Consider the following 10,242-nt stretch of genomic DNA (forward strand, 5'->3'; position numbering starts at 1 on the left):
CAATTACTCTGTATTGTTACAGGGAATTGCCAATAAACCAAAAAAAAAAAAAAAAAAAAAAACAACATGATGACGCAGCTGTTCTCGCGAGTCCTTCCGTATAACAATGACCTCGTATGTGATTGGAGGAGCTATACTCAGAAGAACTTTATCTCCAGTTCCTTTGTTTGGATTTTGCTGGTACGTGATCAATGGCTGGACGACGTCCATACAAGAACGCGCGTAAAATCCGCGCGTTTTGCGGTACCATCATGACGGACGTAAATGGCGGCAAAATTTCGGGAAAATGCGCGTTTTTAGCGGGTTAATTTCAATCGTAACATGATAATTCAATGCGGATAGTGGCATTCTTGGCTTGCCATAGTATCGCAAGCCATAGGGGTGGCCTGCTGAAGTGCCCTCACTGGTGCCAGCTATGCTGGAGAGGCCCACATGCTAGAGAGAAGCGCGCTTTGGAAAGAACCGCGCGCTTGGGTGGACAATGCACTGCAGAGAACCGCACGTTGAAGAGAGGATCGCGCCCTCCATTGTGCCAGCTAAGAGTGCATCCTTTAAACAGACTCGTCCATTGACTCTGCTGCTCCTGATTGCCCTGTATTTTATCTATTTTTAATTGAACTTATCCTTTTAAATAAATTATTTTTAAATGCATTTTAAATAAATTATGGAACTTTTACTGACTCGACCGCGTGTTGGAGATAGGGGAAGCTCCATAGAAGACTTGGGAAGCCGGGCATGGAAGCCGGACACATGAACATAATTGCACAAGGGTTTTCTAATCATCAATTAGCCTTCCAAGCCAATGAGCATACACGTTGTACCATTAGAACACTGTAGTGATAGTTGCTGGAAAAAGGCCTCTATACACCTATGTAGATATTGCACCAAAAACCAAACATTTGCAGCTAGAATAGTCATTTACCACATTAGCAATATATAGAGTGTATTTCATGGGAAGCCGGGCATGGAAGCCGGTGTCCGGCTTCCATGTTCTAACCAAATATTTGCGAAGATTGATTTATTAATCATTTTTATGCAACAGCAATTCAACAAGGAAGTATTGTGTGGGCTATAGTTATGCTTATGGATTAATCTCCAATATAATAAAAACTGTTGGTAAAAGAAGAAAAGCTTAACGGGCAGTTTAACAAAGTTACATCTAAGAAGAAAACTCTACCCAGGTTTGAAAATATTTTACTTTGAATATGGAACCATAAGTTATTTTGATTTGTTAAAAAATACCTAAGCCAGTTTATTTACAAAGTCTGGTTCATGCTGTCAAATTCAATAGCTTTTAGTACTCCTTCAAACTGTTTAATTAAATTACCTTTTTTTATATATGAAGTTTTGCTTTCATACAAGTCAAAATTTATCCTGCTGAAATATTTGATTGCTGGATTGGGTATTCCCAATGTATATGCAGGATAGATAAGTCTGGAAATACTTTTAATTTTGGTGAGAAATATTCTTCCCAGAATAGATACATCTGTGTGTGTCCATTTATTTGAAAAGCCTTTTTGAAGAATTTTACATTTGTAAAGTTTCCCCCAAATATTCAGATTTTCTAAATCATATTTATTTTTATATGCACACCCAGATATCTAACATTGGATTTTTTAGGAACATTTAAAGTAGTAGATATGGGACAGTCAACAGGCAATATTTCACAGTTTTTAAATTAAAGTCCTGAAGCCTTTGAGAATTAAAGTGTTTTTAATTGATATGGAAGAGATGTCTACAGCAAATAGCAAAGGAGAGATTGGACAATCTTTTATACCTTTGTTGACACCAAATCTTTGTGAGATACCATTTGGAAGACTCACTGAACTGTTTGTATATTTGTAAAACATTTTTAAAACATTAATACATGTATCTCCACATTTATCTCCAAACACAAACAAGGTGAGACAGCCAGTAGGAAAGTCCAAAACATTTATTATTAAAACAAACACATTGACAGAACTAAAGCAGGTTGCTGAGGATCTGTGTACCTGTGTAACTGCAGGAGGGGGCAGGGCACCCCCCAATCACTGACACTCAGTTAAGTCTACTGCGGGTACTATTTAATGAAGATGCCAGTTGGGGCCTGTGAGGCGTCTGTTTCTCAAACTAGAGACTCTGATGTACTTATCTTCTCGCTCAGTTGTGCAACGCAGCCTCCCACTTCTTTTTCTACTCTGGTTAGAGCCTGTTTGTGCTGTCCTCTGAAGGGAGTAGTACACACCGTTGTAGGAAATCCTCAATTTCTTAGCAATTTCTCACATGGAATAGCTTTCATTTTTAAGAACAAGAATAGACTGTCGAGTTCTCTTCTCTTTTTTTTCTGGCCATTTTGAGCGTTTAATTGACCCCACAAATGTGATGCTGCAGAAACTCAATCTGCTCAAAGGAAGATCAGTTTTGTAGCTCCCGTAACAAGCTAAACTGTTTTCAGATGTGTGAACATGATTGCACAAGGGTTTTCTAATCATCAATTAGCCTTCCGAGCCAATGAGCATACACGTTGTACCATTAGAACACTGTAGTAATAGTTGCTGGAAAAAGGCCTCTATACACCTATGTAGATATTGCACCAAAAACCAAACATTTGCAGCTAGAATAGTCATTTACCACATTAGCAATATATAGAGTGTATTTCTTTAAAGTTAAGACTAGTTTAAACTTATCTTCATTGAAAAGTACAGTGCTTTTCCTTCAAAAATTAAGGACATTTCAATGTGACCCCAAACTTTTGTGTGTGTGTGTGTGTATATATATATATATATATATATATTTTTTTTTAATGGAGCCGTAAACGCTGCATGGTGATTTTCCGTGTAGAACTTCAACATTGCACCCATCCATCTATCTGGCCACAATTGGCTGACAAACGCAAGAGGGATTTCGATTGTCTTTTTTTATTTATTTACTGTCAATTTATTGATTGATTGAGTAGTTTTGTTTTTACCCACGGGCAATCGTTACGAGCTGGAAATCCAGCCTGGGACCAGAATACTTTAATCCCTGCTGGTGTGTAACTTGCGCATTTGCACAGCAATCCTTTAGGACAATATTTTGCATCATGTTTCTAGATCCACCTCCTGCTTTTCATTGAGACTTTTTTTCCTCTTCCCTTATTTCTGTAAGATGAGTTTTTGATTCTCGCTCTCCCTTCTGAGCTCATTGTTGTGATTGGTCTGCTACCTGAACCTGCCCTTTTATTCGTGCGTGTTCACACATTATTGATCATGAATGGTGGAACGGTTATACTTCATAGACCTGAAGTGATTCTGCTACATTGTTCGCTTTTGTGGCATGTGCCTGTTTGTTGAAAAAGTGTGTAACATGTTTAGATGTGTATGCGAGTTCCTTTACAGCTCCTTGCACAAGTTTTAAGATAGTTACAAAACTTAGTCTAGGGCAGAAAAGAACTGAGCATCTTACAGCTGTGAAAGTGGATATGGCTGTTTTGTTCTCAACTTTGCAAATAAAGTGCCAGCGGAGTGATCATCACAGATCTCCTTTTCTTTAACTGAAGTTAACAACTAACTAACAAACTAACTAGTTGTTTGCAAGAAGTTTCTATTTGGACTCTGGGAAATACTGACCAACGCTGAATGTTTGCTAGGTTGTTGGAGCATGTGACCTGAAATGCTGTGAAGGGAAAAGTAAGGTGCAGACTTGCCAGTTGAGTTTAGAACCAGTTGACACCTTGCAGTTCTACAATTAAATATGAATAATAGTAATTTCATAGAAATGCAAAAAACAATTAGAGGAAGTGTATAACAAAGACGACCTTTATTAATGATTAGAGTCAACAGAGAAATGTATTATCTTACTTAATTTCAAATAACACAGTCAGAAGGGTAAATAAAACATAATTGGCATACTGAATGTACTAAGACTACTATTACAAACATTCAGACAGAGGGTTTAATCAAAACCTCATCTGACTCCTCCTTTGGACGCTTGTTGCATTTGGCTTTCTGAGACATTGTTCTCTTCAGCTGATGCTCAATAATTCGTTGCTGTTTCTTCTGCAAGTAGTTGTTGACATTGTCAAAACCCACTTTATAGAGATACTCAAAGCGGTTTGTGATTCTCTGGAAACCTGTCATGAAAGCAAGGGTATGTGAAATGCAGTTTCAAAACAATACCACTCATAAGAACAAAGATTTAACTTTTTTTTTTTTTACTTTAAAATGAACATCTTTATAATGAAACAGATTTTTACAGGTCTAGACTTAAGTTAAAAAATAATTAGGTTTCACTTACTATCTGTTGTGCTCCATTCTGTTTTGAGGATGTCAGTAACTCTGCTGAGGTTATCATTTACAGTTTCACTCTAAGAGCAGAACCAAACACGTGTAAGTCACAATTTACTACAATAACATGTTGAAAGTATGGATAGAAACTGTAAAATGTTTCAAATCCCAACATAATTTTACACACTGGAAAAAAATCAAAATCTAGACAAGTAATTTTTTCTTAAAATAAGTGAATTTTTTCTTGAATTGAGATGGAAAAATATGCATTTTCACAACACGACAACTTACATTTAAAATAAGAAAACACAATTGCATTGTCTCATTTAAGGTACATGTGATTGATTGTTTATCAAGGGAGTGGGATTATTGTTGCGGAAGGCTCACCAGCAAGTTTGGTTGTGGCTAGTGTCTCGTAAACATGAATATCTGATATATATATATATATATCTGATATATATATATCTGATATATATATATATATATATATATATATATATATATATATATATATATATATATATATATATATATATATATATATATATATATAAATACATGTTTTTCCAAGAAATTTATCTGGTTGAATTTGTCACTTTACCTCCCAGGAATTTTGTGCGAGACTGAAGACTTGGAGAGGAGCAACAGTGGAGTCGGAAAGCACCCACAGCCGTCCTTCAATGTCAAAGTCTGTGTCCATAGGATGGTGGGAGAGCTGGAGTTTACTGTGCGGCACCAACTTCTCAATGCCGTTTTGATCCAGAGTAAACATATAAACCTTCATTACTCTTAAAACACAGAAAGGACAAATGTGTGAGGGACTCTCATACTAACCATACAGAAGTTAGAAAAAAAATCACAGGCCATAGATAACCTTTATAAGTATTAAGTTTTTATTGTTTTTATTTTTTTTTTGTTTTTTTTAGTTAATTGAGCAATTCAAAATCTTTACCCATGGCTGGTAGAAAGGATTTTGTACCAGCTACCTAAATATTTTACCAGCCACAATTTTTTGGGTAACATTGCATTTTGTGTAACACTTTGCTATATAAACGTGAAAACGTTTCGCTTCCCATCCAGGAAGCTTTCGCAATTGAAAATGTTTTAAGTAGAGTTGAGTCCGAGGCCTATAGAGTGGCACAAACAAAAGCCTTGTTATGGCTTAGAGACATGCAAAGGGGTTGATTGGTTTCTCCAATATCTTTATATTGGAGAAACCAATCAACCCCTTTGCATGTCTCTAAGCCATAACAAGGCTTTTGTTTGTGCCACTCTATAGGCCTCGGAGCATTCCTCACTGCATTGAACTGCATACAACACTCACTTTGCACTCTACTCATCTTAGGTCTGGGGGTTTTGTCTTTAGGACTAGCCTCTGTTGAAGGGTCTTGTTTGGATTGAAATGTACTGGGATTTTGTGTTTGGAGAAATTCCTCTTGAGTTTTTGAGAGACTTCAGCAACATATGGGTTTAACAATACTCCGGACATTTTGAATCGAGAAATCTTCCTGGATGGCAAAAGAAACGTCTTCAAAATTGGTTTGTTTTTTTTACTTGTTTAACTTTGTTGGAATGACTATGACCTGAGAATCTTCACCAGCAAACTCTAAACTAGTTTCAGAGACAGAAAATAACGCTGCTAGAATGGCCCAGCTAATCACCTGAATTGAATCCAATAAAAATAAAATCTATAGAAAGAACTAAAGATCAGAGTTCATAGAAAAGGACCAGGAAATCTTCATTTGAAGACTGTTTGAGTGGAAGAATGAGCCAAAATCACACCTGAGCAATGTATACGACTAATTTCTCCATACAGGGGGCATCATCGAGCTGTCATTGCCAACAAAGGCTTTGGAACAAAACATTCAATACATTTCAGCTTGTTAAATGCTTTTTTCCCCTTTGTCATTTCACTTTATTACAAATAACTTAATTTCTGGACATCTATGATTTTTTTTAAATCTGTGGATTGCTTCGATTGTTAGTAACATCTGGTGAAAATGTAATGAGAACAGCACCTCTAGAAAAATGGTGGCTTTTTGATTTACTATTTATTAATACTCATTGTAATTGTTCAAAGTTTGGAAACTTTGCTCCATCCTTTCTTTAAAATGGTAGAGACATTCCTTTTATACTCAATTCAAGCCATGAATTGTTAGAAACAGCATTTCTGACTTTTTTTTGCCCCTGCCCCAGTTTTTTCAAAACCTACTTTTACTCATTTTTGCATCAACTATCCTATCTGTGTAATATCTGGGTTGAAAAGGATTTGAAAATCATATTCTCTTTTTATTTTTTACAAAACATCACTATTTTATTGGAACTGGGATTTTAAAAAGCAAGACAATAGGAAGAACCTGAGGTGGAGTAACAGCTGAAGTCTTGGTATCAGATTAAAAGGTTCAAAAACCAAAATAATGAAACAAAGAGCTCTCTTCTTTCATGCTTGCTTTGGCTTTTTCACAAGGAGAGAGAAGAATAGCATGAACAATGTCTGGGTAATTTTGTGTGCATGTATCACCAAGACAAGCAAACAAATTTTTGGGGGATTATTCACCACTAACCCTTCACAAAGCACGGCTACATCACGGCCAGTTGGGGAGCTCCTGACACAGAACACAGCTCTGTTCTGGAAAAAAAAAATGTAGATATATACAATATGCCGACAAAAAACATATAAAGAAAAAAAATTTTTATTGAACAAGAATTAATACATAGCATATTTTCCATTTCCACCCTAAAGCGTTGGACTTTTGTAAAGCGAAGGTAGCCTTTCCAATGCACATTGGCCCAGGTAAACCCACTTTCCCTGGGCTTTGACTTAAGACAACTTTTATTGTTTAAATAAAATGTTCGTTTTGTACAACTTTCATTACATTTAAAGTGCAGCAGTGAGTAAATGTAAACAGCTTAGGAGAACAAAAAAAGGTGCAAAAGAACACATTGATATGGAAGTTCAGAGCATTAAATAGTGGTCCGTTAGTCCTACTACTACTAGTAGTACTTTCTGGTCTTGTATCGCTGCAGCGGCGGCAATAACTGATAAATCTGAGTGTACAAAATCATACCTTTGGTTTGTTACAGAATACACTTAAATATGTTCTTAAAGAAAGTAAACCTTAAAAACTCATCTGTGTAGGAGGTTTATCAAGACTTTTAAATATGTGTCAAAGCTACACAGCACCGGGCCTTCTTGGTGGTGTGGGGCTGCTTACACAGTCGGATGTGGAGTGGGATCTCCAGCCAACCGCAGCCAAAACCACTACCTGTTGACTATTTTAATAAATTTTGATTTTTTTTTTAAGATGTTGCAGGTGATAATGGGCACTTTAAAACTTCTTCTCTATAGTCAGTTCATGAAGATAATGAGACATAAGAGGCGCAGTGATGTGCAATCTGGTTTCTGTCATATCACCGTACAGCACATTAACTAACATTTACTAATATATTGCTTTTGACTTGCATAAACCAATAGAATTGAATCGCAAATAACACCAACACTGAAAGATAATTCAGACTAGTTTGTTCTCATCTTACCTCTGAGCCATTTATTACTGCCTCTTTCCCTTATACATCTTGGCTTAGTAGATTTTTTTAGTAGAGAAGAACAGTCTTCTGTTCACGCCTTTAAAGTGGGAACCCTGCCTATTCAGCCAGGCCAACAATTCCCTTTAGTAACCCCCTTTCAGAGAAATAGGCAGGTATGGGGCATTGCAGGCTAACAAAAGAAGCCAAACGACCCCCATTCGAAAGGGGTGGACCCGTTCGTCCTTTTCAATTTGCAAGTTGGAGTGTTCCAGACAAGAAATATTAAAAGTAAAGGGGTTCTATGTCCTACACCACTTTTGGATGAGACGCCCACCGCAGTTTGCAGATTTTACTAGATACAAATACTTGCCTAAGATTATGAAGTCATATTAATAACTTTTACATGTGAACTAACATTAATTAAAGACGTTTTTACTAAAGAAGCCAGTTTGTGGCGTACATAAGAGATTTACCAGGTTACTATTATAATAAAAGAATAATTATGTTAACCCGTTTTAGTTGTTATTTTAACCGAATTGTGTAAGTATTAAGTGACTCTGTCCGGATACAGGTTGAAAAAAAAAAAAAAAAAAAAAAGGTAAGTGTACACATAGCTGGTTGGTACTGTAAGAGGGGAAAAGCAGTTGTGTTTTCTCATTACATCCACCTGCTGGATTGAAGGTGTAGTGCCGTTTCTCTCAGGTTGATTGGTTAGGGCGTTTAGAGTAATGGGAAATCAAGCTGTCGAATTACCCAGGATTTTTGTTATCTAGATAATACAAATTCTGGGACTTTAAATCCTGGGGCTTTCATTGAAAAAGGGGCTCATGTCCTTTATAATGGTCATTTTAGGCCATTTGTAAATTTATGTTGAACTACTGTATTGTTTAAACCTTTGTACATGTAAAGGTAGATTTAAGATCTGATAGTATTTTATGTTCTTACCAGTCCTTTGACAGGATCAGTACTCAGAGTGTCTTCAAGCTGACGGAGATCCAAGCTCTGCAGTCTACGGCCAGACTCAAATTCCCAGAGCTTCAATGTGCCGTCCTAAATACAGACAAAATCTTTGAAATAAAAAAATCCTGTCACATCTCTTAAAGAAAGTCATAATTTATTAGAGGTTCTCAGGTTCATAGAGCTGCAGAGAATCACAGAAAGAAGGATGCATTTTACAGCTTTGATTTTTATACCTTTTAAAGCTTTATTCCAGACATGGCATGTCCAAGATACCTTGTCTAATAACCATTTTGCAAAAGGGAGATCAGTAAAATGTATCAAAAAATTGAGGAAACATGTATGCTAACCCCTGATCCAGACAGCAACCATTGTGGATGTCCTGAAGGGATCTGCAGAGCACTGACAAACCTGAGAAAAGGAATGGCACAACTCAAATCTAGAATCAGTCACATAATAGCACATTTTAAAAATTTTTAACACTCAAAACATTTGAAATTATTTTAAAAGTGTACATTTATGACAAAACTAATGCATGATACCACTTTAGACTTATACAGAATCTGATGTAGCAACCATGGTTGTCACAATACATAATTTTAAACTTGGTATCGATACCCAGGAAATAATTCAATACGTAATACTATTATTAATAAGCTGGGGATAAAAGACGCTATATGAGATGCTATATAAATAAGCGTGCAAATAAATACAATTTAGACAACCCAAGTATAACTTAGGGTAGTTTATTTTCTCATAAAAATAATAATACCTTAATCCAGAAAACTAAAACCAACACCACAAACATGCAAACAATAGTCATATTTGTATTGAGACTTTGCCAAATTAGGATGTGGAAACTTATTGTACTTGTATATTATTGCTTTGATATATTTTTGACAAGCCTAGCAGACAGACATACATTTCAATAATTTTAAGGGTATCCTGTACAATATCTATAAAAAACAAAAAAGAATCAACTGAAATCCTTGAATTATTTTACAAAAGCAATAATGTAAGCCAACTGCCAACTATCCTGATAGTGTTTAGTCCTTAGAGCCTCAAAATATTTTTTGGTATTGTGCAGGATAAGTAGACATGAAGGTTTTGGTATGCCGTCTTCATCTGCTGAAAGATTTTCTCATTCATCTATCAACAGCTCTGGCCATTGCTTTAGTAAACACCAATGTTCATACTGTAATCATTTCACACATCTGCTGGGAATTGTTGACCTGCTTGTATGTACTACTTCCTATTAACTGGATGCATGAACAGTATTAGTTATATGTTAATGTTAAGATAAAAACAAAACCACTCAAGTTTACAAATGGGGATAAAACAACATGCAAAACAAAGAACATAGAATAAGCCAACAAAGCACCACAATCACATAAGAGAGCCTTTGAATGCAGCGAGTGCCTGGCATAGAAATTAGTAGTTTTTTTAAAGAAAGTAAAGATATATATATGTATATATATATATATATATATATATATATATATATATATATATA

The 10,242-nt window shown here is 35.8% G+C and overlaps 1 protein-coding gene across 4 annotated transcripts in view; it reads right to left on the reverse strand.

Annotated features, from left to right (window-relative positions):
* Window positions 1-3,751: 3,751 nt before the first annotated feature.
* Window positions 3,752-10,242, reverse strand: part of wdr4 (WD repeat domain 4) — a 34,316-nt gene continuing 27,825 nt past the window's right edge. For 2 of the 4 annotated variants that reach the window (XM_015398452.1, XM_015398454.1), the window contains exons 5-10: window positions 9,080-9,140; window positions 8,718-8,822; window positions 6,809-6,873; window positions 4,846-5,032; window positions 4,255-4,324; window positions 3,752-4,090 (exon numbers count right to left, since the gene is read on the reverse strand). In XM_015398452.1, the coding sequence (XP_015253938.1) occupies window positions 3,900-4,090; window positions 4,255-4,324; window positions 4,846-5,032; window positions 6,809-6,873; window positions 8,718-8,822; window positions 9,080-9,140 (679 nt within the window). In that variant the 3' untranslated portion in view covers window positions 3,752-3,899. The remainder of the gene's footprint in view (window positions 4,091-4,254; window positions 4,325-4,845; window positions 5,033-6,808; window positions 6,874-8,717; window positions 8,823-9,079; window positions 9,141-10,242) is intronic. The other 2 variants (XM_015398453.1, XM_015398451.1) reach the window with 2 other exon arrangements.

This window comes from Cyprinodon variegatus, unplaced genomic scaffold (genome assembly GCF_000732505.1).
Source record: "Cyprinodon variegatus isolate N-32 unplaced genomic scaffold, C_variegatus-1.0 Scaffold935, whole genome shotgun sequence".
NCBI lineage: Eukaryota > Metazoa > Chordata > Actinopteri > Cyprinodontiformes > Cyprinodontidae > Cyprinodon > Cyprinodon variegatus.